This window comes from Myotis yumanensis, unplaced genomic scaffold (assembly GCF_028538775.1).
Source record: "Myotis yumanensis isolate MYYU_CA2020_CCGP unplaced genomic scaffold, mMyoYum1.0.hap1 SCAF_14, whole genome shotgun sequence".
Lineage (NCBI taxonomy): Eukaryota > Metazoa > Chordata > Mammalia > Chiroptera > Vespertilionidae > Myotis > Myotis yumanensis.
This window is the reverse complement of record NW_027223765.1, coordinates 35,966,417-35,993,802: the sequence shown is the minus strand read 5'-3', so window position 1 is coordinate 35,993,802 and position 27,386 is coordinate 35,966,417. Positions and strand designations below refer to the sequence as shown.

The window sequence follows — 27,386 nt, the reverse complement described above, 5'->3', positions numbered from 1 at the left end:
TGACCAGATAGAGGGGTTGAAATTTTCTCAACACCTGGATTTAGATAGCATTAGTGTAAACACTGGAACCACTTCAGTTTTGAATAGAGTGGTTTTCTTTGAGCTATAGCTTTAACCTCTCAATTTATCTAGCTTTGAGAGGGTCACTTCTGTTCTCTGATTTTGCTGTAGAAAATATTTAACTGCAGAAAATTGGTCAACATGGTTTCCAAAAGACGACTATCAAAATCTGAGGATAAAGAGACCCTGATAGAAAATGCCTCTGGTAAGTATCTACTCATTTGTTGCTTTATTTTCTATAGCAAATGTGTGTAGCAGTATTTCATCTTTTCTTATGGCTGAATACTTTTCCCTTATACCACATCTTTATCCAATCATAATGGAATCTTGACTGTCAGTTAAACTCATAGACAACAGTATGGTGGCTATCAAAGGGGAAAATAAGGATGGGGATAGGTTGAAGAGGGTAAAAGGGATCAAATATATGGTGATGGAAGGAGACTTCACTGGATGGTGAGCACACAATGCAATATACAGAGGATGTTTTATAGAATTGTACATTAGAAACTTATATACTCTTATTAACCAGTCACCCCAATAAAATTAATAAAAAAACATGTGAGGCACTTAAAGAGATATGATGTTCCTATTTTCAAATGCTGGGAGTCATCAAGGCTTGATGGATAGAGCACACAGAATCTAAATCAGGAGATTTGAGATTGAGTTTCTGCTTCTGATTCCATGTATGACTTTGGGCATGCCTACAGTCTCTTGAGTATCAGTCTCCACATCTATAAGAGGAGTTAGTATTATAGAGCTTACCTATTATACATTATCTAGGTGCTGGGATACAAAGATACAATATAATCCCAACCCTTAAGAAAAACTTATGGTCTCATGCCTTAAAAATTTATGGCCTAGATAAATGCTCTGATAGTGATATATAAAGAAAGGCATCATATCAAAGAAAGCATACCAGAGGCAAAGAAATAGACTATGTGCATGTGAGAATGTGATTGACAGAGGCCCAAGAGTTCCGACAAGAAGTTGATAGTTTTTCCCATTATTACACTCAATTACCCTATTACGGCGATTCTAACTTGTATCAGGGGAGAAGAGTAGGTATGTAATCATATTTAACATCAAGAACCTATTTGTTTTGTTTGTTAATTATGTTTTATTACTTCTTATGGGTTGAAAACCTTGGGATGGAACCAGTCTGGTCTTTGTATTCAAAGATATGATGCAGGAGAATCTGCCCCAGTCTTCTACCCGTGCAGCTAGATAAAGATAATTGGTTCTCAAACTTTGGTGTGCATCAGGATTATTACCTAGAGAACTTATTAAAAATTCAGATCCCCAGGCCCCATTCCCAAAATTTTTATTTCATAAACTCTGGGATGTGATCGAAGAATATGCTTTTAATAAGGTTTCCAGTAGTTCTAGAGCAATGGTTTGCAGACATCAGCTTGAGAGACCCTGACTACTTTAGAATTTGGGTGGAAACATTTCCATGGTTATTGTTAGAAATGGCACATTTTGAATTATTCTAATGAAAACTCAGTAGATGAAAACAATTATGTTTATTGATTATTCTGTTTGTTTGGAAGCCACTATTGAACCATTGTTAGAAATAAAATTTTACTATACTGTCAATTCTAATATAATTCTTCAGGAACCTATCAACTTTCCTCTTAGGGTTATTATTGTAGGGTTTACAGTTTTATCTTTGTTTTACTATTTGTCACATTCTTAATTTTTTTTCACAATCTTGAAAATTGTGTCTATTTTCAGATGCCAGAAAGCAACCACCCTCCAAAAAGACAAAGAAAACACATGTTTATTATGAAGTTGAAGAAAATGACAGTGCATTTATAAAGCTTCTTAAGACATCAGGAATTATTCTTAAAACAGGAGAGAGTCAGAATCAGCTAGGTGATATTTTAATCTCTTTTCTCTGGGTAGAGTGAATTATGGGTTTTCTAAATAGAAAGGAATGAAGATTAGAAATGGGAGCACCATTCATCTTGAGACAAAGATAAAATTGAAATTGTTTTTTAGAGAATATTATTATAGTCTTTGGTCCTGATAAATACATGTTAAGTAAAACTGCACCAGCAGTACTTCTGACCCCCTGCCCCCTTTTTTAGAAAACTGTTATATAATAGCATTACTTTGTGTTTTCTTATGAAAAAAATAAATTAATACCCTTAGAAAAATTATATCTGTGTCAATAATTTTAGAACAAAATTTATATACTATATAGTAAAAGGCTAATATGCAAATTGACCATCAGTTGGACATCCCCCAAGGGCTCCTGGACTGCGAGAGGACACAGGCGAGTGCACGAATTTGCCTCTAATATCCATATAAGCATGTAAGGGCTTGCTTTTGGGGCATAGATTATTTCATCCTGCTGAGGTTACAGCATGTCATTTTTAGAACACTTAGTAGCTATCCTCTGTCAAAGCTGCCTTTGTTTTACTGTGGGTTTAGAAGATTTGGCTTTGAATTAGGTTGTAAATATCTTTTTCTTTTCTTTTCTTTTCTTTTTTTTTTTTTAAGGGAGAGAGAGAAACATCAATGATGAGAGAAAATCATTGATCAGCTGCCTCCTGCTTGCCCCATACTGAGGGTCAAGCCCACAACCCAGGCATGTGCCCTGAGCAGAAATTGAGCTGGGACTTCCTAGTTCATAGGTTGATGCTCAGCCACTGGCCCCTAGTAAAAACATATGCTTAGATGAGGATAATAAAAAGAGTGGCTGCTCTGGCGCCAGCAGTGGGTGTGAGCGGACCATTGCTGGCAGCAGGTGCAAAAGGTGGCTGCTGGCCCTGATCGCCCCTGGGGAGCAGGAGCAGGAGGAGGTGAAGAAGCCCTGAGGGGCGATTGGGGCCAAAGCCACTGCTCGCACCCACTGACAGCACCGAGCAATTGGGAGGTTGCTGGGCACCAGCAGCAGATGCAGGCTCTGGCAACAGGTGTGAGTGCCCAGCGGGACCTTGGTGCGCAGGAGCAAAGAATTTTCAGTAACCACCAAAGGCCCCAATGACAGTGATCTGCACCCCGCCTTAGTCTGGCGCCCCTGCTCACTTGTTCCACCATCCTGCTGTGGCTGATGTCCGCCATGTTCTCTCTGCTGCCTGCTGCAGACACCCACCATGTTATTATGCACACACCCCCTGGTGGTCAGCAGATGACATAACGACTGGTTGTTTGGTTGTTCCACTGTTTGGTCTATTTGCATATTAGGGTTTTATATAGATAGATTGATTTTAGATAGGGAAGCATCAATCAGTTGCCTCCCATGTGCACCTTGACTGGGGATCTAACCTGCACACTTTTTGGTGTATGGGAGAACACTCCAACCAACTGAGCCATCTGGTCAGGGATAGGTTGTAAATATCTTTATTCATTTCATCAGATAGGAAACTTAGGTCTTGAGGAAAGTAAACTCTGGTAGGAGAGGCTAAAGACTCTGGTGACCAGCTATTCTTTTTTTGTAGCTGTGGATCAAATCGTTTTCCAAAGAAAGCTCTTTCAGACTCTGAGGAAACATCCTTCTTATCCCAAAGTATGTATTTTCTCCCTTGTACTTTTACTTCTGCTAGCAGTACTCCGGAATTGAAAATTTAAAGGCATTGGCATAAAGTTGAATGTGCTAGGATGATTTTTAGCTAACCCACAACAAATGTTAAACTGAAAATCTTACTCTGTTTTTTTTTTTTATTTTTATTTCATTAAGATAATAGAAGAATTTGTCAATGGTCTGGAGTCTTACATTGAGGATCAAGACATTTTCAGAAACTGTCTTTTGTCTTGTGAACGTCTGCAGAATGAGGAAGCCAGGTGTGGAGAGGAGGCATGGAACAGTGCTGAAATTTAGTCTGTTACACTAACTGGTGGGGAAGGGGGTGCAAAATGCAATTTTTTGGAGTTTCACTTTTGATTTATCGTTCTCTTTTCCTCAGAGTTTTATCCTGACTTGTAAATTATTAAGTTTATAATTATGAGACTAAGAACCAGAGTGTTTTCTATAATGTTTCTCACTTGTGTTGATAAAATTTTAACTCTACTTTTCCCTGGCTTAAGAGCCATCTTCTGATATTCTGAATTTCTTATCTACCAGGTTAGTTTCTCCATAAAGGTTATATAATTAACCGATTTTGTCGAGAAAGAATAAGAAGCATATTAAAACAGGAAAACAAAATAGAAAACAAATTTATTTATTTTTACAGCATGGGAACATCTTACTCTAAGAGCCTCATTAAATTGCTTCTGGGGATTGACGTATTACAGGTGAGACTGTGCCATTTTTTTTTTTTTGTTAACATTGTTGGATGTGATCTGTGGTGTATGCCCAAGCATAAGTGGTTGGAGCACACAGGGTAGAGTAAGCTTAATGGGAGTGTTTGGGTTTGGAGCAGTTTACCATAGCGCTGTTGCTGAAATGCATCTGGTAGGGCAGTGTCTGTGTCTTTAGACGGAGCTGATTAACCCAATACATTTCAAAGTCTCATTTATTCCTTTGGCCTGTTTTCTATTTGGAAAAGTTTCATCCGGTGTGCCCTGAGTACCCTTCTATATCTCTACCGTGTTCATATCTGTGTCATTCATCTCCCATTTAGCTCTTAATTTGCTCATTAAATTAATTTTGCCCTTTCCTCTCCTTCATTTATTTTATTTTATTTTATTTTTTTATCATGTGGTCTCTTTATTTTTTTTAAAAAAATAATCTTACTGTAATATTACATGCAATAAACATTAATATTTCAAGAATAAAAGGATTTTAAGTATAATAATATTATCAAAACTGTACTAACATAGTATGATATCACAAAAGTTGTAGGACATACTAAAAATCTGCAAATAGCAGGATTACTTCTATTATATTCTAGAATATTTTCCCCCCTCTGGCTCTATTTTTGTTCATCAGTTTATGTTGTTCATTATATTCCACAAATGAGTGAGATCATATGTTTATCTTTCTCCGACTTGCTTATTTTGCTTAGCGTGATGCTTTTAAAGTATTTTGTTGGATATGAGTATTGCTACTCCAGCTTTTTTTTCTTTTCCATTTCCATGGAAAAATTTTTTCCATCCCTTCACTTTCATCCTATGTGTTTCTTGTTTTGAGGTGGGTCTCTTATAGACAGCATATAGTTGGGTCATGTTTTTGTACCCATTCATCTGCCCTACACCTTTTGATTGGAGCATTTAATCCATTTACATTTAGGGTTATTGAGAGGTACTTATTTATAGCCATTTAATTCTGTGTGGCTAGGTTTCTCTCTCTGTTTCTTCTTCTCAGCAATCCCTTTAGCATTTCTTGTAATGCTGGCTTGGTGGTGATGAACTCCTTTAGCCTTTTTTTTGTCTGGGAAGGTCTTTATTTGACTATCTATTTTGAATTATAGTCTTGCTAGATATAGTAATCTTTGTCTCAGATCCTTCTTTTCCATTATCTTGAGTACTTCATGCCATTCCCTTCTGGCCTGTAAAGTTTCTGATGCGAAATCAGGTGTCAGCCTTATGGGAACTCCTTTGTTGGTAACAGTTTTCTTTGCTCTTGCTGCCTTTGAGATTCTCTTTGTCTTTAATTTTTGGCATTTTAATTATGATGTGTCTGCTTGTGGGTCTGTTTGGGTTCTTCTTGTTTGGGATTCTCTGTGCCTCCTGAACTTGTGTGACTTTTTCCTTTACCAGGTTAGGGAAGTTTTCTACCATTATTTCTTAAAACACCTTCTCTATTCCTTTATCCTTTTCTGCCTCTTCTGGCACACCTACTATTCTAATATTGTTAAGTTTCACATTTTCCCACAGCTCCTGTAAGCTGTCCTCCTGTTTTTTTACTTGTTTCTTCTTTTTGGTTCTCTGATTGAGTAATGTTTTCAACTCTGTCTTCTAATTCACTGATTCAATCCTCAGTTTCCCCTAATCAGCTGCTGTGTATTCCTTCCAGTGTGTTCTTTATTTGTGTTATGTCATTTTTTATCTCACACTGTTCTTTTTTCATAGTTACTATATCTTTTTTCATACTGTTGAGCATTTTTAACATCATTACTCTGAAATCTGTTTCAGAAAAATTTCTTATCTCTGCTTCATTTACCTTCTCTTTTGGAGAATTTGCTAATTCTCTCATTTGGGGATTGTTTCTTTGTTTCCTCATTTTGGTTGTCTGTTTGGGTTTGTGACTATGTTTTAGGTAGATCCTCTATACCTCTCAATCTCTAGTGCAGGACAATTTCTGACTAATTGGATCAGGCAAAGACTCAAAACCTCCAGAGATGGCCTCTGTCTACAGCAGTGGTTCTCAACCTTCCTAATGCCGCGACCCTTTAATACAGTTCCTCATGTTGTGACCTCCAATTTCATTGTTACAAATTGAACATAATTAAAGCTTAGTGATTAATCACAAAAACAATATGTAATTATATGCGTGTTTTCCGATGGTCTTAGGCGACCCCTGTGAAAGGGTCGTTTGACCCCCACAGGTTGAGAACTGCTAGTCTACAGACTAATAGGATTTCAACTTGAATTGCCTCCAGGCAATCATCCTTGGGTGTGGCAAGAGTTTTTTCGACAGGGTGGGGAAGTTGCTTATGCCTACAGACTAATTGTTACTTTTAGTCTCTTAAGTGACTTCAGGGCAAGGTGTTTTCCAATAGGATGTGTCTTTCCCCCAGGCAAGGGAAATGTCTATGTGGGAAAGATGTCCTCTGTGTGAGAGAATGACTCAGCCCAGAAAACTTGAGGTGTCTGCCTTCTGAGCTCTATCCCCTGAGTCCCCAGTCCTGGGTTGTGCTCTCACAGCTCCAGTCCACTTTACCCTCCCTTTGCCAGAGCACAGGGTGCATGGCTCCACAGGGAATTTTTGTGTGTTGGCCCTTTAAGAGGGTGCCCAAACTTTCAACTACCACTCCCTGGCAGACAGCACCCCACTGCTTTTCACAGCTAGATGTTGTGTGGGTACCCTCCTCAGTTTTGTGCTCTCTGCTGAGGAGCCCAGCTTCAGGATTAGATCCCAGAGTTTTCAGTGGCACCCCCCCCCCCCCCCCCCCCCCCCACACACACACAGCTGAGATATCTCTCTGGGACTTCAGTTGCCATCTATGTGTGCCTGGCCAGCCCTTTCGCTCCTCCACCCCTCCTACCAGTCTGTATGTGGTCTCCACCTTTGGTCCTACTCTGCCGCCATTTTTAATCTCTATTATAAGCTTTTTAAAGGCAGGGATGTTGTCTTCTTCACTATTGATCCCCAGAGCCTAGAACTGGGTGAGGACATAGAAAATGTTAAGTCAAGTCTTTACTGGATAAATAAGTAAGTCCTTATCCTCTTGCATAATTTCAGGTCTTCATCTCTTGCTGGGCTATTATTCCCTTTATTGTTTAATTTATTGAGTAGACAATACATTGATATGGTTTAAACATCTCAAATTATAAAACCATGTATACAATGAAAAGCCTCCCTCCCATCCCATCTTCCATCTTTTCTATTTTTCTTTCCCACTGTTGTCTTTCCCTTTTCATTGGAAATCTTTCTTCTTTTTTAAAATTTTTTATTGATTTGGGAAAGAGGAAATGGGCGGGGGGGAGAGAGAGAAAGAGAGAGAGACATCAAATTGTTGTTCCACTTTTCTATGCATTCACTGGTTGATTCTTGTATGTGCCCTGACCAGTGATTGAAACTGCAACCTTAGCATATCAGGATGATGCTCTAACCAACTGAGCTACCTAGCTAGGGCTTCATTGGAAATCTTGACTATAATTTAGTTAGCTTAAATCTAAGAGCCAAGCCCTGTTGTTTCTCTGAAAAGAAATCTTGCAACCTATTTGATAATCTTTAAAGTCTTCATTTCATGGGTTCATCATACGTAATGAATTTTTCTTTTAAATCCTCACCCGAGGATATGTTTTAATTGATTTTAGAGAGATAAAGATTGATCCATTGCCTCTCCTTCCATACATGCCCCGACTGGGGATCAGGCCTGCAACCTTTTGGTGTGTGGACAACAGCTCCAACCGACTGAACCACCTGGCCAGGGCTGATCTTTTTTATTATCTGATTATTTTAATATTGCTTTGATAGATATTTTGCAGTGTTTCAGAAAATAAATTATTGATAAGTCTTTGTGTTCCAACAGCTTATATTCAAAATACAGGCAATATTCATGTGGACATTCTAATAATAAGAGGATTTTAGCCCTAGCGGGTTTGACTGAGAAGAAGGGAGCATCAGCCTGTGGACCAAAAGATCCCAGGTTCAATTCTGGTCAAGGGCAAGTACCTTGGTTTTAGGCTCTGCCCCAGTCCGGGCCCATGCAGGAGGCAACCAATCGGTGTGTTTCTCTCACATCGATGTTTCTCTCTGTCTTTTCCTCTCTCTCCCCCACTTTTCCTAAAAACCAATGGAAAAATATCCTTGGTGAGCGGGTGAGGATTATAAATAAATAAATAAATAAATAAATAAATAAAAACATATAAAGTGCTCATTAAAAAAAAGTAGGATTTCATTATAGCAGGGGTTCTTCCTCCAAGAGAATTATGACTAATTATACATTTCTGTTGTGTATTTCAAGACCATTCCCTAACTCCTTGTGTCTTTTTTTTTCCAGCCTGCCATTATCAAAACCTTATTTGAAAAGTTGCCAGAATTTCTTTTTGAAAGGTAAGTTGAGTTATTCTGGAATGCTTAAATTACCCTGGTGTACTTAAATTTCTCTCTGAAAAGATTACTCTGAAACATCATTGATTTCTTTGAGGGTCATATTTATCATGATGCCATATTCTTAAATAATTAAGATTTATTGGGTTGTCTTTCTTTGAAATTTCACCTACTTAGTCTGGGCAGGTACCACAAAGTGGTTGAAGCATTGTCCTGTGCACCAAAGGGTCTCGGGTTCAGTTCCCAGTCAGGGCACAAACCCAGGTTTTGGGTTCAATCCACAGTAGGCAACTGATCGATGGTTCTCTCTCACATCAATGTCTCTCTCGATCCTCCCTTACTGTCTCTCTAGAATCAATGAAAAACATATCCTTGCATGAGGATTTTTTTTTTAAATCAGTAAAAAAAATTTCCACCTATTTATTTGACTAATAGTGCCAGAAAAATACACAATAAACTGGTAATAGTAGTTATCTCCAAGGAAGGGAGCCAATTGGCTGGAGTCAGATATTCCCTGAATACTGTTCTTTACCTTTTCAATTTTATAGTGTACATTTAAAAAAATTTTTTTTTACTTAGAAAAATGAGCAGCCTAATAGAAAAGTAGATAAAGGTCATGAACAGACAGTTCATAAAGAAGAAACATAAGAGCATCAGACCTTTTTTAAAATGTTCAATTTCTTTAATCAAAGACACAAATTTAAAACAGTAAATACACTTTCCATTCTCAAAGGATCTTCCCTATTGAGTATAATACACAGGCAAGCTCATACATTGCTGATGAACATATCAATTGGTTCAGTCATTCTGAAGGATAATAGATTGTATGTATCAAAACCTTAGATTTTACACACCCTTTCATGATCAAACGTGTCTTCTAATTTACCTTAAAATAAATCTTGTGAATGAAAGTAGTAATAAGATTTACTGTTTAAAATAACAAGAAATTATAAATAACTGAGATGTTCAACTATAAGAGATTGGTTAAGTAAATTAGGTACATCCACACAGAATATCATGTGGACATTAAAAAATTATAAAGAGGACTATTTAATACTGTGCATTAATTAGCAAAATGTCAGGTTACAAATCAGTATTTATAGTTTAGCCTAGTATTTTTTTAAATATGTCTACTGATTTTAGAGAGAGGAAGGGAGAGGGAGAGAGAAACATCAATAGGTTGCCTCCCACCCCCACCCTCCACTGGGGATTGAACCCGAAACCTGGGCATATATCCTGACAGGTAATTGAACCAGCAACCTTTCAATCCATGGGACAATGCTCAACCAACTGAGCCACACCAGCCAGGGATGTTTTTTGTTTTTGTTTTTTTCTTTTCTTAGATACATCCACACATACACAAACATAGAAACATAATACATAAGCATATCAATAGTGGGCATCTCTGGGATGACAGGATTAGATGTCATTTTTATTTTCTCCTTCATATGTGTTTTTTCAGGGATTTATATCATATATATATATATATATGAAAGGCTAATATGCTAAGTGCCCATCCGGGTAATGACATCACACATAGCAACACCCAGCTTCCTCTCCCTAGCAACTAGCCTCCTTGCAGTTGCTTCAGCCCAGGAACATGACTTGCTTTATAGCCAGGTGGAAACATTTTAGATTTTAACCAAATGTCTGTGAAGCATTTTCCCATGCCTCATCTCATTTGATCCTCACAGAAGTCCTGGAATATGTAGATAGGAGACTCGGTGGAATCCTATTTTCTTTTCATTAGCCAGAAAATGAAGATTTAGAAAGCTCAGGAACTTCATCTGACTGAAAAGAAGTAAGAAATGGTGGACCATGAAAATGACTTCAGGTTTTCTCACTGCGCAGAATATAGTCAAACACTGCTGCAGTTAAATATTTTACCCTTTGTTCTCCCTGCATTATCTACAATAATAATCTGCTTTGTATTGATATTTACAGTGGGGCCTTGACTTACGAGTTTAATTCGTTTCGTGACGGAGCTCATAACTCAAATTACTTGTATGTCAAATCAAAAAATGAACGAGTGAGATACGTGGTGCTGGGCTGATGTTGTGGCGTTCACAGGTGGGGTATCTGAAGCTGGCTCGTAACCTGAATTTTAGCTCGCAACTCAAAGCAAAAAATCGGCCAAGAGACGACTCATATCTCGAAAAACTCGTTAGTCGGGACACTCGTAAGTCAAGGCCCCACTGTATTGCTTTGTAGATGATTACCTGAAGAGAAGTCGGGGTGCTTCACTGGGCTGAAAAAAGTTTAGCTAAATCAGAAAGCAGGTCTAATTAAGCAAGTTTGTTCCATATCTAAAAAAGGCTAAGTTGCCTTGCACATGCACAATACATATAAAGCTCTTACTGGCGCCAATTGCACACATGTTTTCAATCTGTTATTGTTGATTGTGAACTTGATAGACACTTCTATTATAGAGAAAGGATGAATAGCAATATTAAAATAATTCTTCTCATTAATTTCCTTTAAATGTGCACAGATTTGTGCATTGGGCCAGTAGTCTAATCTAATAAAAGAGAAATGTAAATCGACCGTACCTCTGCTAAACCCACTAGCCTTGCCCACTAGCCAATCAGGAGCAAATATGCAAATTAACCCAACTAAGATGGCAGCGGCTATAGAGCTGGAGCGTTGCCCCTGGCAATGGAGGAAGCCAAGCTTCCAGCCTGCCCTGCCGGCCCTGAGCTCCACTGAAGGCTACAAAGTTTCAATTATAGAAGGTCCCAGATACGTGCTTTCAGCCCGCCGCCATGGCCAGCCTGAAAACGGCCATCAGCCCTCACCCAGGCTGGCCAGGCACCCCAGTGGGAGCCCCCACCCTGAAGGGGCTGTGACCAGCCTAAAAACAGCCCTCAGCCCCTCTACCAGGCTGGCCTGGCACCCCAGCAGGACCCCCACCCTGATCTAGGACACCCTTCAGGGCAAACCAACCGGCCCCCACCCATGCACCAGGCCTCTATTCTATGTAATAAAAGGGTCATATGCAAGTTGACCCTAACAGCAGAATGACTGGGAATCACTGGTCACTATGACACACACTGACCACCAGGGGGCAGACGCTCAATGCAGGAACTGCCCCCTGGTGGTCAGTGCACTCCCACAGGGGGAGCTCTGCTCAGCCATCAGCCAGGCTAATGGCTGCCAGCATAGTGGTGGTGGCAGGAGCCTCTCCTGCCTCCTCACCAGCGCTAAGGATGTCCAACTGCAGCTTAGGCCTGCTCCCCGCTGGCAAGTGGACATCTCCCGAGGGCTCCCAGGCTGCCAGAGGGATGTCTGACTGCCAGCTGAGGCCTGATCCTCCGGGGAGCAGCCTAAGCCAGCAGGTGGACATCCCCTGAGGGGTCCCAGACTGCAAGAGGGCACAGGCTGGGCCGAGAGACTCCCCCGAGTGCACAAATTTTTGTGCACTGGGCCTCTAGTATATAATAAAGGGCTAATGTGCAAATCGACTAAACGGTGTAATGACCAGTAGGCCGCGGGTAGCAGGCCTAAGCCGTCATTCGGATATCCCCTGAGGGCTCCTGGACTGCAAGAGGGCACAAGCCAGGCTGAGGGACTATCCCCCCCACCCCCGTGCACGAATTTCATGACCAGACCTCTAGTATAATAATAATAAGCTTGAAGGCTTACACTTAAAAATTCATGCTTTGCCTGGATGGCTCACACTAGATCAGTGGTTCTCAACCTGTGGGTCGCGACACCTTTGGGGCTTGAACAACCCTTTCACAGGGGTCTCCTAAGACCATCGGAAAACACATATATAATTATACATTGTTTTTGTGATTAATCACTATGCTTTAATTATGTTCAATTTGTAACAATGAAATTGGGGGTCACCACAACATGAGGAACTGTATTAAAGGATCGCAGCATTAGGAAGGTTGAGAATCACTGCATTAGATGCTTTATGTCCTGGCTAAGTCTTTTTCAGCAGTTAAATTTGACTGTAGTAAATAAAGACTGAGAATGCTGTTCAGAAAATGAACTGAAGGTGTTCCAAACTTTAGATATAGTAAGTAGCTTGGGAGGAAGGTAGAGACTGTTGTTTTGGGGGAAATAATAACCGAGCCAACATGCTAAGTGAAGTAAGCCAGGAAGTAAAAGAAAAACACCACATAATCTCACTCATTTATGGATAATAACATTATAAACTGATGAACAAAAAGATAGATACAGAGGCAGAGAAGCATTGAACAGACTGTCAAATTGCAGTGGGAAGTCTGGGGAGTGTTGGGGGGAGGGAGGTAAGAGATCAACTGAAGGACTTGTATGCATGCATGTAAGCATAACCAATGGACACAAGACACTGGGGGGGTGGGTGAGGGCATGTGCCGAGGGGTAGGGGAGGCAGGGGGAAGGTCAATGGGGGGAAAAAAGGAGACATATGTACTACTATCTGTAATACTTTAAATAAAATTTAAAAAAAAACAAGAGAAAGATACACCCTAGGCCTTTCTTTCTGTCTCTGTAAGCCTTCCCAGATATAGCCATGATTAACATGGTTAGTGCCTCTTCTTCCTGACATCTTTCTCAAGGTATATAAGCATATATCATGGTTTTTTTTGTATCACATGTGTGTCTGGCACAGTGCACAAAGCATAGTAAGTGTTGAGTAAATGTTAATTGAGGGGACCCTTTCCCTCTCCCCAGGAGGGAGTCTGTACTTGTTCTTCAATAAATCTCCACCTTTGCTATACTAAAAAAAAAAAATATTAATTGAATTGAATGGCTGAAATGCTCACTGTTGTATAAGTCAGAAAGGTCAAGTTCCTTGTCTTCTCATCCTAACATTTCAGCACGAACAGTGATGGAATCAGCATGCCTCGACTCATCATCAGTCAACTGAAATGGCTTGACAGAGTTGTGGATGGCAAGGTAGGCTTTGGGACTTTTTCTGTCTTAGATTTAGAGAGTGTGTTTTTCATACTTAACCAAACTTTTGGAATTTGCAGTGTTTTCTTTTCTTCCCTTTCTAAACAGAAAAATTTACATTTTTAAATTCATCCATTAACTTTTTTCAGCTTTGAGATTTTTTGGTAGTTCACCCTTTACGGTTTCAAAAAGAAAGACAGAAAAGAAATTTACTTATGATGGCTAGGTATCATTTATTAAATTAAATATTTGGAAAGAAATTTAATTTTTCAAAGCACATAAATTACTGTGTTTTAATTCTCAAAAGCGATGGGATCCCATACCGCTGCACTTCACTGCAAATGTTTTAATTTGATTACATACAGTTGTCTTCACTTATCTGCAGTGGTTTTTTTTTTGTTTTTTTTTTCTTAATATATTTCTTTATTTCAGAGAGGAAGGGGGAAGGAGAGAGAGAGAGAGAAACATGAGTTATAAGAGAGAATCATTGACAGGCTGCCTCCTACACGTCCCCTCCTGGGGATTGAGCCCGCAACCCAGGCATGTGCCCTTGGCTGGAATCAAACCCGGGACCCTTCAGTCCACAGACTGACGCTCTATCCACTGAGCCAAGCCAGCCAGGGCGCACTTATCTGCAGTTTTGCTTTTTTTTTTTTTAAATCTATTTTATTGATTTTTTTACAGAGAGGAAGGGAGAGAGATAGAGAGTTAGAAACATCAATGAGAGAGAAACATCGATCAGCTGCCTCCTGCACACCTCCTACTGGGGATGTGCCCGCAACCAAGGTACATGCCCTTGACTGGAATCCAACCTGGGACCTTTCAGTCCACAGGCCAACGCTCTATCCACTGAGCCAAACCAGTCAGGGCAAGCTTTGCTTTTTTTAAAAATAAGTTTTTTATTGCTTTTAGAAAGATGGAAACATTGATGAGAGGGAAACACCAGCTAGACCACGTAATTTTTTTTTTAATTGACTTCAGAGAGAGGAGGGGAAGGGAGAGAGAAATATCAACGATAAGAGAGAATCATTAGCCGAAGCCGGTTTAACTCAGTGGATAGAGCGTCAGCCTGCGGACTGAAAGGTCCCAGGTTCGATTCCGGTCAAGGGCATGTACCTTGGTTGCGGGCACATCCCCAGTAGGAGATGTGCAGGAGGCGGCTGATCGATGTTTCTAACTCTCTATCTCTCCCTTCCTCTCTGTAAAAAATCAATAAAATATATTTAAAAAAAAAAAAAAAAAGAGAGAATCATTAATCGGCTGCCTCCACACCACCACTGGGGAGCAAGCCCATAACCCAGGCGTGTGCCTTGACTGGGAATTGAACCACGGCCTCCTGATTCATAGGTCGACACTCAACCACTTAGCCACCGGGCCAAGCACATAACTTTTAAAATTATAGTCTCTTACTGTGCCTAATTTATAAATTAAATTTTATCATAGGTATGTATGTACTAGAAAAATCATTGTATACATAGGGTTTGTTACTATCCATGGTTTTAGGCATCCACCAGAGATGAGGGGGGATTATATTAAAATGGAAAATTTCAGGAAGTTTTGCAGTTATGTTATTTGTTATCAAGCACCTTGATAAAGGTGAATATTTTTTGTTTTTTCCTTAGGAAAATTTATCTTCCATATTATTGAATTTTAAAAATTTAGCTTAAAAATACAGAAAGTAAATTTTGCATGTATCATGTGATCTTCACATATGCACGAAGAGATCATAAATAAAATCACAAAGTGAAAAGTGGTTGAATTAAGACCATAAAAAGTAGAAATTTCTATCACAAGTATATCTCATGAATTAACATGACAAATGAGAAAAATATTGACTGATTCTGAAATATAAAAAAAAGGAAAAATCTAAAAATGGTCAGTTGAAAACTAGGCTAAGATTATAAAAGGTTATTCCCAAGAAAGCTAATACAAATGTTTAATAAGAGTAAGAAAAAAATGTTCAACATCATTAATAATTGATCAAATAAATTTGAATTAATATGATTGTACTTTTAAAAAACTCGGTATTGAATTTATTGGGGTGACTATATAAAAGCCTAAGCAACCATTTGACCTTTCGACCAGTAGCTGTAACGTGCACTGACCACCAGGGGGCAGAGCTCAATGCACAGGCATGGAAACATGAAACAGACTGATAAATGGGGGGAGTGGGGCGGGAAGAGATTAACTAAGCATCTTATATGCATACTAGAACCGGCCCGGTGCACGGATTTGTGCACTGATGGGGTCCCTCAGCCTGGCCTGCAGGGATTGGGCCAAAACCGGCAGTCCAACATTTCCCAAGGGGTCTCGGATTGTGAGAGGGCGCAGTTCATCACCCCAAGTCGAGTCTCCTTCCATCTCCATTTATCTCCCTATATCCTCTTTACCCCCCGTAACGCCCCCTTTCCCTCTGATAATCACCATACTGTTGTCTGTGTCTGTGAGGGTTTTTTTGGTTTGTTTTTTGTTTTTTTGTTTAATTTCTTCAACTTTTTCATCCAGAAGTTGAATTTATTTTGAGCATAGTGCTTAAGGCTCATTTCTTTTCAACAGTCTTAAAATCATTCTGTTAATTTTTGTCAGATATTCCAAGGCTTAATCTTTACTTGGAAGAACATGGCTTAGGGAGTTTAACCTGGGCTGGAATTTGGGGTCTGTCATTTATTATGTATCATTGAGCAACACATAGCCCCACATTTTAAAAATGGAAATTATTGTGAAGATTAAATGAAATACAATATATAACAAACCAGTTAGATAAACCATCCACCCTACTTTTTTTCCTATTTACCATCCCTTGTATGAAAATTTCTGGGTCATTCATCTCTGAAATTTAGCTTCGAGCTTGAATGTGTGTGTAGTTGTCAAAAAATATTTCCAGCTGTACATTTCATGAGTAGGAAGTTTTTCTCTATTCCTGGTAATATGCTCCAATTCTAATAGTATCCTCCACTGTAGGATCTCACCACCAAGATCATGCAGCTGATCAGTATTGCTCCAGTGCACCTTCAGCATGATTTTATCACCAGCCTACCTGAGATCCTAGGGGATTCTCAGCATGCAGATGTGGGGAAAGAACTCAGGTGGGTGAGCACCTTGTTGCCGTTCTAAGCAAGGCTCCACTCTGGGAGTCTTATCACTGCAGTGTGAAAACAGTAGTAATGTGTTCTTTTTTGTATAAAAGAGGATACCTGCCTACAATAAGTAGGGTGCGGGATTTGACTTGTTTTTCTAATTGTATATATTTAGTAGACCTATCTACTTTCTTTTAAAGGTCTACCTATTGTGAATATGCAATCTGGCTTAAGATTAGTTATATAAATTTTGTCTATGGAGATTTTAACATGTTCCCTTTGTTTCCTTAGCATTTCCTCCACCCCAGGGGTCCTTAGTCATGAGTACATATCCAAATCATTTGTGAAGCTTATTAAACATCTACATTCTTTGGTTCCTAAATGATTCATTCTAATGCACATTGCTGTATCTGATCCTTTGCCAAGACTCACTACTTATTATCATTTATGTGAAAAACAGTAATAGTGCTAGGGCAGTAATTAAGAGGAGAACAGTATCCTTATGTAATAGTGTTTCTAATTTGTGTGTTTTCTAAATATATTTTTATTGATTTCACAGAGGGAAAGGGAGAGACAGAGAGAAATATCAATGATGAGAGAGAATCATTGATCAGCTGCCTCTTGCACAACCCCCATTGGGGATCAAGCCTGTAACCTGGGCATGTGCCCTTGACAGGAATCAAACCTGGGACCCTTCAGTCCACAGGCCGACTTTATCCACTGAGCTAAATGAGCTAGGACTAGTGTTTCTGTTTTAATGCAACTTCACTTATCCTGGAAGTAGTAGTTTTTAAAAATTTGGTTTGTAATACTTCTTTTTCTCTAGCTGTCTGCAAAGCTACCTCCAAAAATGTTCAGGGATTTCTTGTCTTTGTGCTTTTGGGCAGGATGTTCCCTCTGGGTATAACACTATACCGTCCACTTTGCTGCTTAATTCCAGCTTGTTCTTTTGGATAGCCTTCTTTTAGACTCTATCACTGTCCTTCTCTACCCTTTGTTCCTGTAGCACCCTGCACATATGTCTGTCATATTTATCACATGCCATTATAATTATAGATTTTCTTTTTCCTTTTCTCAGGAAGGATATGTACCAAACTCAATAGTGGGTTTCCTTTGTTTTGGGTAGTGGGGATGCTGAGGGAGGACATCTTGTTTCTACTCTGTTGTTTGAATTTTTCATAATGAACACGTATTTTTTTAATCAGAATAATTTTTAATGAAACATACTATGAACAAACTTAATGGGAAGTAAGAATATCCTTTCTTCCCATACTCGTGATTTTCCCAAGTTGTTATCTGCCCAACTCTAATAAAAGTTGCACAACTTTTCTCTTTTCCCACCATTCACAGTGACCTTCTAACAGAGAATACTTCACTTACTGTACCCATCCTGGATGTCCTTTCCAGCCTCCGACTTGACCTGCAGCTCCTGTCTAAGGTAGGGAAGATTCTGCTCTCTCACCTTCCACAGCCAGTGTCAGTTAGTCATTGCCTGGGAGCAATCTATATAATGGCAATTTCCTTTTGAAACAATATTGAATGACATTTGATCTCTTTTGTTCTTTTCAATGAATTTCACATGTCATACTCTGAGAGGTTCACTGCTATGTTTTAAGCAGTAAGTTCTAGTGGTAATCTATGTTGCTTGAATATTTACAAACTGCTCTCCATAGAAATAACAGTTTTTTATACTTTGCTCTAGACCAGGGGTGGGCAAACTTTTTGACTCGAGGGCCACAATGGGTTCTTAAACTGGACCGGAGGGCCGGAACAAAAGCATGGATGGAGTGTTTGTGTGAACTAATATAAATTCAAAGTAAACATCATTACATAAAAGGGTGCGGTCTTTTTTTTTTTTTTTTTTTTTAGTTTTATTCATTTCAAACGGGCCGTAGTTTGCCCACGGCTGCTCTAGACCAGTGGTTCTCAACCTTCTGGCCCTTTAAATACAGTTCCTCATGTTGTGACCCAACCATAAAATTATTTTTGTTGCTACTTCATAACTGTAATGTTGCTACTGTTTTGAATCGTAATATCTGATATGCAGGATGGTCTTAGGTGACCCCTGTGAAAGGGTCGTTCGACCGCCAAAGGGGTTGCGACCCACAGGTTGAGAACCGCTGCTCTAGACAGTGGAAAATTCAGGCCTCAAAATATAACATAGCACACATTTATCACAAGGAACTGTGGTGTTAACAATTGAAAGCTTGTAATTTGGAACAAAATAAAACATGGTATCTTTCTTCCTGAATTACATGTGAGAAAACTGAGTGAGAGAAGTGATTTTTCTAATTTTACCTACCAAGTCAAAGTTGAAGTATTAATCTGAAATTTTTAATGTTTTCATGTTTTTTATGATTAGGTCCGCCAGTTGGTAATGGGTAAGCTGTCATCTGTCAAATTGAAGGACTTACCTGTGATAATCAAGTTCATTCTTCATTCCATAACAGCCATGGATGCACTTGAGGTACCCTGTTATTTCCCAACAAACATTAATAGGGTGCTAGACCTTCTGGCCCTTTAAATAAGTTCCTCATATTGTGACCCAATCATAAAATTATTTTCGTTGCTACTTCATAACTGTAATGTTGCTACTGTTATGAATCATAATGTAAATATCTGATATGCAGTATGGTCTCAGGCGACCCCTGTGAAAGGGTCGTTCAACCGCCAAAGGGGTCTCGACCCACAGGTTGAGAACTGCTGCCCTAGAGAGTACAGAGAAGTTCAGTGGTGCTCTTATGAAATTCAGTAATAAAAAAAGACTAACCTAATCCAACCGGCATGGGTCAGTGGTTGAGTGTCGACCTATGAGCCAAAAGGTCACAGTTCGATTCCCAGTCAGGGCACATGCTCATGTTTTGGGCTCATTCCCCAGTAGGGAGCATGTAGGAGACAACCGATCAGTGATTCTCTCTCATTGATGTTTCTCTCTTTCCCTTCCTCTCTGAAATCAATTAAAACACACACACACACACATGTGTGTATATATATTGATATATATAAAAGACGAACCTAGATGAAGATAAATTATTTAAATTAATAGGTTCTAATTACTCTTTTCTGTACAAACTAATTTATAAAGCTCATGAATCCAGATGGTATGAAGGGGAGCTATTGACCAGATTTATTGCTCTATATAAGTTGCTACAGGATATATTTGCTATTTCAGTGTAATGCCTCCAAGTTCTGGGATTTTAAGGGTATGACATGCTATACTTGTATTAACTATTTTCATCAACTCTTTTTCAAAATGCCTTGTCTAACAATCCTACTTCCTCAGTCTTTCAGGACATTGTTACAGTTCCTTTGAGAGAGTGGACTGTGCCAGTCTGCTATGCACGAACAGAACACATAGATAATATTTATTTTCCGCAGGTAATTTCTGAGCTTCGGAAGAGGTTGGATGTGCAGCATTGTATTTTGCCACCACTGTTTCTGGCTTCCCAAAGCAGGATGAAAAATAAAGGCCAAACACGGTATAAGCTCATTGACTATTAACATCCTTTTTCTCACATAAGCAAGAAAAGTTTTCTGACATTTATCCTGAAGCCAGGACAGTAGATCTTAATATTTACAACTATAAAGAATGGCAGTAATATTATCCTCATGGAATACTGCACATTTTCTCAAGTCGTGTGTGTGTGTGTGTGTGTGTGTGTGTGTGTGTGTGTGTATTCTCTTGGTTATTCACATCAATCCCAGATAGACTGCTGTACAAGTTTATTAGCCATTTACACATGAAGTTGTGATTTGTTCCAGGCTACATGGCTAGTAAACAGAAACCCAGGTACCTCTCTGTTAATTGGAAGAATGATTTTATTCCCTTTCTGCTTCTTTAGTTCTTCAGGAAACCAAGAAAACAGTGATGAGGACTGTGTTTTTCTTGTGTTTGACATAATAAAGTCAGCTGTTAGATATGAGAAAACCATTTCTGATGCTTGGATTAAGGTGAGTGAGCTCTTTGAAACTTTAAATAGTAAGGAAGAAATGGGTGGCAATTAGTGATAGATATATAAGTAAAGGTAAGTTGAAATAAAAGTCTTAAAAGTCATTCAGGAAGAAATGATAGATGATGGTTGCTTGGTTCTCAAATAGGAGAACAAGGCATGCTGAATAAAGTGAGAAGTATTATACTCATGTGTTGTAATATATTTGTGACCCTTGTTTTTCTAGGCAATTGAACACATTGCCCCAGAGTCTGAACATAAGGTAATGTTAACATACTATGAATTTTAAGTATTAAAATTAGTGAAATTGACTAGTGTTTTTTTCCTTCTTTTTTTCTTGCTTCCTCCAGTCATCTTTTCTATGTCTTCTCTAGCTGCTCTAATAAAAACAAGCTGTCTGGGGAAGATGATATGAGTGGGTGACTTGCCAGATGGTCTTCCCTGCTCATTTATTCTGGCAATAAACTAAGCCTGAAATATCCATAAGAGAAAATGTTAACATTCCAAATAAGCATAGTGAGTTGCAAAGAAGCCAAGTCCCTACTGCTGAGGAGTTGAAGACTAGAGTCATCTGGATCATCAGTCAGGTCCCTGTATCTGTCTGATTGTCTTCCCTCCCACCAAATAGAATTGTCAAGATAATGGCATTCCATGTTTTACTTCTCTTTATGTATGTAAATCTGACCAGAGTGAATCCATCCACTGTAAAGGCAATGATACTGAATCTCTCTTAATTCTGGAAATATCTTCTGTCAAGAAGCCAGATGATTGAATTTCTTCTTTTTTTAAAATATTTTTTTTGTTGATTTTAGAGAGAGAGGAAGGTAGAGAGAGAGAGATAGAAACATTGATCAAAGAGAAACATCGATTGGCTGCCTCCTGCACTCTTCCTAACAAGGATCAAGCCCACAACCTGGACATGTGCCCTGATCGGGAATGAAACCATTGACCTCTTGGTACTGGAAGGATGCTCAACTGAGTGGAAGGGAAGGAGGGAGGAGAGTCTTATTATTTTTTTTAAAATATATTTTATTGGTTTTTTACAGAGAGGAAGGGAGAGGGATAGAGAGTTAGAAACATCGATCAGTTGCCTCCTGCACACTCCCCACTGGGGATGTGCCCACAACCAAGGTACATGCCCTTGACCGGAATCAAACCTGGGATCTTTTAGTTCCCAGGTGACACTCTATCCACTGAGCCAAACCGTTTAGGGCGAGAGTCTTATTTTTAATAGCTGTATAATATTCTGAAAGTGCCTATCATAATTTATTTAACCTTTTTCATTTGACAGATATTTACAGTCCAGCTTTTCACACAGTAATTTTTCTAATATTAATGAAAATATATACTGAAGTTGGCAAGTTGTTTGATCTTTTTTCTTTAAGAATTGTGAAGATATTTGAAGTTCTTTCTGTAATAATATCACTTTCACTTGTATTCCAATGTTTTCTTAAAATATACCAGTGGTTAATAGTTGTGGCACCTTTATTTCTCTGAAAAATATTTTGGGATTTGTGGAAATGTAGATGATACTCCTGTGGGTATGTTGAGCAAATGAGTGTCGTCCATCATTCTGTGTTTTAATGGGGAAAAATTGAAAGTTGCTAATTCATTGTAGTAAATGTATTGACTTATTAAACTCTTTTCCTGTTGTTGCATATTTATTGACAATAGACTTTTGACCTGGTGATGCTTCTAATCATCTATAGCACAAACACTCAGGCAAAGAAGTACATTGAGAGGGTGCTAAGAAATAAGATTCGATCAGGCTGCTTTAACAAAGATCTGCTGCAGAGTACATTCTATGTTCATTACTTGGTAAGTGTCAGAGAATCAGACAACATTATTGTGAAAGGTATAGAGAGGTCATTTTAACCTTTCCTACCCAGTGTGGGAATCTTAACACCACCACCTTTGCTAGTTGTTGATCTTTGACAGGGAGCTCAGTATATTTCAAAACCTAGTAGGATTATTACTTACCTTGATGGAGACATTATGATGTTAATAAAACCAACGTAAGATTGTTTTTTTAACTTTTTAGTGAAAAGGTCACAAAAATGGTTTATGTTGAGCTTATTAGATATAAACCCCAAATTCATTTTCATAGAAGGTATTTTAATTCTCATCTTTTAATTACGCACTTAATGTAATATGATTTTTAACCTAAAATGGAAGGCTTTACAGCTCCCATCTAATATTTCATCTTGTTAATTTCAGCCCAGTATTCAAGCTGATTGAGACTTTCAAATCTTAACTGTCTAGCTCTGTGTTATCTGCAACTTGACAGACTTACCTTTTGTATCTGTTTTAAGTTGTTTTGTTTCTTTTGTTTTTAAGAATAGTTTATTGATTTTTAGAGAGAGAGGAAGGGAGAGAGAGAAATATCTATCTAAGAGCACAACATTGATTAGCTGCCTCTTGGACTCATTTCACCAGGAATCAAGCCTGCAACCTGGGCATGTGCCCTTGATCAGAAATCAAACCAGCAACCTGGTGGTGCACAGGATGTCACCCAATCTACTGAGCCACACTGGCCAGGGCCTAAGTAGTTTTTAAAAACCCGCAGCATACAGAACCAAAGAAATGCTAATCATACATAATCATACATCTGTTGAACCATTACTATTTGACTATTCAACTCTGTGACCTTAGGTGATCATTCCTGTTGAAGTATAAACCATTCAAATTAGGATTTTATAAGCTAAGAATGATGTTTTCAGGTGAATATTTAGGATATTAAGTGTATGCCTTCTTAGAAAACTGGTAGCAGTACTTTGGGGCTTGACTTAGGAACTAATGAAAATATATAGTTGAGCCTTAAGACTTTATATTTAGAAATGGATTTAATGTTTGTATGTATATATATACATGGCCCGATGCACAAAGTTCGTGCAAGGGGGTCGGCCCCCACTGCCATGGCTTCATCTGGAAGGACTCTGGTCTAATTAGCATATTACACTTTTATTATTGTAGATATTTTTTTGTTCTCACCAAGGATATTTTTTCCATTAATATTTAGAGAGAGTAGAAGGGGGGGGAGGGGGAGAGAGAGAGAGAGAGAGAGAGTAACATTAATGTGAGAGAGACACATCGATTGGTTGCCTCCCGCATGCACCCCAACTGGGCCGGAGATCGAACCTGCAATGCAGGGAATCGAACCCAAGACCCTTCAATGCACGGGCCAGTGCTCTAACCACTGAGAACACCGGCCAGGACAGTGTTTGTATTATTTTATCTTGCAGTTCTTTCTGTGCTTATTTCTGGCAATAATATATGTTTTGGGCTATAATGTTCCAGAAAGCAGAAACCATATATCATTTTTTACTGTATTTTTCTCAGTAAAGCAGTTTATTGCTTAATTAAGATTTTCTTTTTATTGTAATGATATTGGTAAAAAAGGTGGACTTAGTAACTGTTTGTTTGTTTGTTTTACTCTGCATCCATTAATGCCTTCTTGGTAAGACAAGACTAGTTCTCGATCTTTCAAAGAAGTCCATTTCATTAGTATTGAACCTTGTAGATTGATTTCAAATCATAACTAAAGCAGAGCAAGCCTAATATATCACTTGGGGGTTGTATAATTGAGTGAGGAAATTGGGATTTAAAAGATCTGGATTCTAGTCTCATATTGGGCAGATACAAACAGTGCTATTAGGTTGTAGTTTAACTTCTTTGAGCTTCAAAGCCAATTCTTATTTATATGCTGAATCTAGAATGATGAAGAAGAATTCTGGGTAAAGTGAAGATTAAGGTTTCTTTATTTAACATGAGAGTTGACTGGGAGATATCTCACATTCCAAAATGGTTAGCTATTCTTGGTGCTAAAACTTTTTTCTCTCTTTTCTTCCCCCTCAAGGTTCTTAAGGATGTTTGTCCATCCATTCTATCGCTGGCTCAGAATTTGTTGCACTCCCTAGACCAGAGTATAATTTTATTTGGCAGTCTCCTATACAGATATGCATTTAAGTTTTTTGATACTTACTGCCAGCAGGTATGTTGAAATATTTATTTTGGAAAAGAGCAAACAGGGAAAAGGGAAGAAATGCTATTCCAAGTGACCAGCATGTGACCTGATGTTTATTGCTTGTTGATTGAAGGCATTGAGGGAGAAAGAGCTCTGAACTGGGAGTTGGGAAAACTTAGTTCTAGTGATAGTCTCGATAAAGGGAAGAGACTGGATTGGAGAATCAAACTCTGTGTTTTGAGCTCTAAAATTCTGAATCTAAAATGAAGATTCAGATCCAGTATGCTCCAAATGAACTGTGGTCAGGAAGCTTCACAGTACAGGAATTGCAGTCTTAAAATTTAGCTGCAAATAGTCAACTGCCAGTTGAGCCTGGAGTTTCCTAGGAAAAAAATGTGGCAAAATACCAATGAAGAAGAAAGGCTGAGGGCATAGCCCTATTCCCATAATCATGAGACACAAAATTTAATAACACATATCCACTAAGGGAGGACTATACTTGTAGGAAGTGATTATGAAAAGAACAAAGTGTCTTATTTTGTATTTGTTATATATTCTATACCTATTATTAACAATGTTAAAACACATTTGAATGGATCTCTTTAAAAAACGAAGAAAAAGTTTTAAAAACTTAAACCAGCAATAGATTCAGTTGACATGAACTAGCTATTGCAATTGAGGAAGCCAGATGACTATATGGAGCAGCATTATAAAGAAAAGGGAGAAGGGCATCTAAGACATTTTTTTTTTTTGAACCATCTTATTTTAAAAACACTATCATGGCACATGTTGCTTGAAACATATAAGTTTAGCAGATAAAACTTCCAAAATCTTTAGACCCTCGAAGGCCATCTTTTCAGTAAATTTCAAAAAGTTAAATACAGTCACAGCATAAAGGGTAATATTTAACCCATATGAAAAAGAGAACGACTATGCCACGGAGAAAAATCAGGAGGGTTTAGATCAGCAATTTTCAAACTTTTTCTCCGGCACTCCAAAAAATATGTTTTTTGCCAATCTGACAAAATCATAGGTATAATTTTTTCCCCAAAATATATTTTCATTGATTTCATAGAGGGAGAGAGAGGTAGAAACATCAATGATGAGAGAGATTCATTGATCGGCTGCCTCCTGTATGCCCCACACTGGGGATCGAGCCTGCAACTTGAGCATGTGCCCTGACCTGGAATCGAACAACAACTCCTGGTTCATAGGTTGATGCTCAACCACTGAGCCATACCGGCCAGGCCAAATAGGTATAATTTTGATTCATTCACACCAGATGGCTATTGTTTTGGTTGTTGTCATTTTTTATTTGACAATCTAAGGGAAAAGAGGTCAGTGTTCCTGACTAAATAGTCAGATATTGCATGTTTTTAAAAATTCTTATGGCACACCAGTTGAAAATTAATGGCTTAGATAATGTTCACTATCTAGATAATTATGGGAAATGACTGGATGGTAGTGTAGTTAGATTTGGCATAATCTTAACCTCCTGAATCCAACATTAATGAAAACTAGATAATAAAATTAGACCCTGGGTTAGGGTTGATTGAGATTTTGACCAAGTTGAGATTGGAAGCCCTCAGGCTTGAACTCCTTTAAGATGGCTCTTCCATATTTTTGCTTCATACTGTCCTGTTGACTTTTCTGTTTAGGAAGTGATTGGTGCCCTCGTGACCCATATCTGCAGTGGAAATGAAGCCGAAGTTGATATTGCATTGGATGTTCTCCTAGAGCTGGTAGTTGTAAACCTATCTGCTATGAGGCTGAATGCTGTCTTTGTGAAGGTATCTAGTCGCTTCATGGACATATATTGAATCATTTTTCTTTCTTGCAGATATTTGAGAAATAGCTGCTATCGGTTAGCAATAATTTATTTCGTACTCTATTGAGCATTATTCTTGGTAGGAGGAGGTGAGGTGATGGGAAATAATACAAAAAAATAATTCATTTATCTATTTGTTCAGCAAGTACTTTTTTATGATTATGTGATAGGCTCTATTTTTGGTCTGTGGATACAAAAGTCAGTCCTTGCCTTTGATGATAGAAAGTAAGACTTATAGTCATTACAAATATATGATGAATTCTCTAGTAAAGATACACCAGAACAGGAATAATTAATTTGACCTGGGAAGCTGGAGAAGTTTTCAAAGAGGAGATAACATTTGGGTGATTCTTGAAAGTTGGGAATTATTTGATAAGGAAAAGGAAGAAAGTGCATATAGGCACAGGGCAGTTTGAACAGAAGCAGGTTGGCACCCAAGTCTATGGTGTGCCTGAGAGATGACAAGTAGATGAGCGTGCTTGGCAAAGAGGATATATGGTGAGAGGTGGTGGGAGGTGAGGCTTAGAAGACATAGGACAGGACCAGATTATGAATGGTCTCAAATCCCATGCTAAGAGTTTCAACTTTATCTTTTATTTATATATATATATATATATATATATATATATATATTGATTGATTTCTGAGAGGAAGGGAGAGGGAGAGATAGAAACATCAGTGATGAGAAAGAATCATTGATCAGTTGACTCCTATATGCCCCACACTGGGGATTGAGCCCGAAACCTAGGCATGTGTCCTAATCAGGAATTCAACCGTGACCTCCTGATTCATAGATTGATGCTCCATCACTGAACCATGCTGGCCGGGCTCAACTTTATCTTACAGACAATAGGAATCTATTCCAGGTTTGTGTGAGGGAGCCAACATAATTAAGTCTGGACTTTGAAAGGTAACTGTGTAGGCTGTGTTATCCCCATATTAGGGATGAGAATGCTGAGGTTTTACCCAAGGTCAAAAAGTAAGTAATTCTGCCCTAGCCATTTTGGCTCAGTGGATA

The 27,386-nt window shown here is 38.6% G+C and overlaps 1 protein-coding gene across 3 annotated transcripts in view; it reads left to right on the top strand.

Annotated features, from left to right (window-relative positions):
* The window catches only part of FANCD2 (FA complementation group D2), a 98,883-nt gene that overhangs the window by 34,040 nt on the left and 37,457 nt on the right, over positions 1-27,386 (top strand). For 2 of the 3 annotated variants that reach the window (XM_070433656.1, XM_070433655.1), the window contains exons 2-17: positions 172-265; positions 1,795-1,935; positions 3,507-3,574; positions 3,746-3,849; positions 4,239-4,299; positions 8,616-8,668; positions 13,474-13,552; positions 16,511-16,635; positions 17,977-18,064; positions 18,989-19,093; positions 20,005-20,105; positions 20,469-20,577; positions 20,803-20,838; positions 22,251-22,394; positions 24,433-24,567; positions 26,199-26,330. In XM_070433656.1, the coding sequence (XP_070289757.1) occupies positions 202-265; positions 1,795-1,935; positions 3,507-3,574; positions 3,746-3,849; positions 4,239-4,299; positions 8,616-8,668; positions 13,474-13,552; positions 16,511-16,635; positions 17,977-18,064; positions 18,989-19,093; positions 20,005-20,105; positions 20,469-20,577; positions 20,803-20,838; positions 22,251-22,394; positions 24,433-24,567; positions 26,199-26,330 (1,545 nt within the window). In that variant the 5' untranslated portion in view covers positions 172-201. Of the gene's footprint in view, positions 1-171; positions 266-1,794; positions 1,936-3,506; positions 3,575-3,745; positions 3,850-4,238; positions 4,300-8,615; positions 8,669-13,473; positions 13,553-16,510; positions 16,636-17,976; positions 18,065-18,988; positions 19,094-20,004; positions 20,106-20,468; positions 20,578-20,802; positions 20,839-20,950; positions 20,981-22,250; positions 22,395-24,432; positions 24,568-26,198; positions 26,331-27,386 lie in introns of those variants that run through there. The other variant, XM_070433657.1, reaches the window with a different exon arrangement.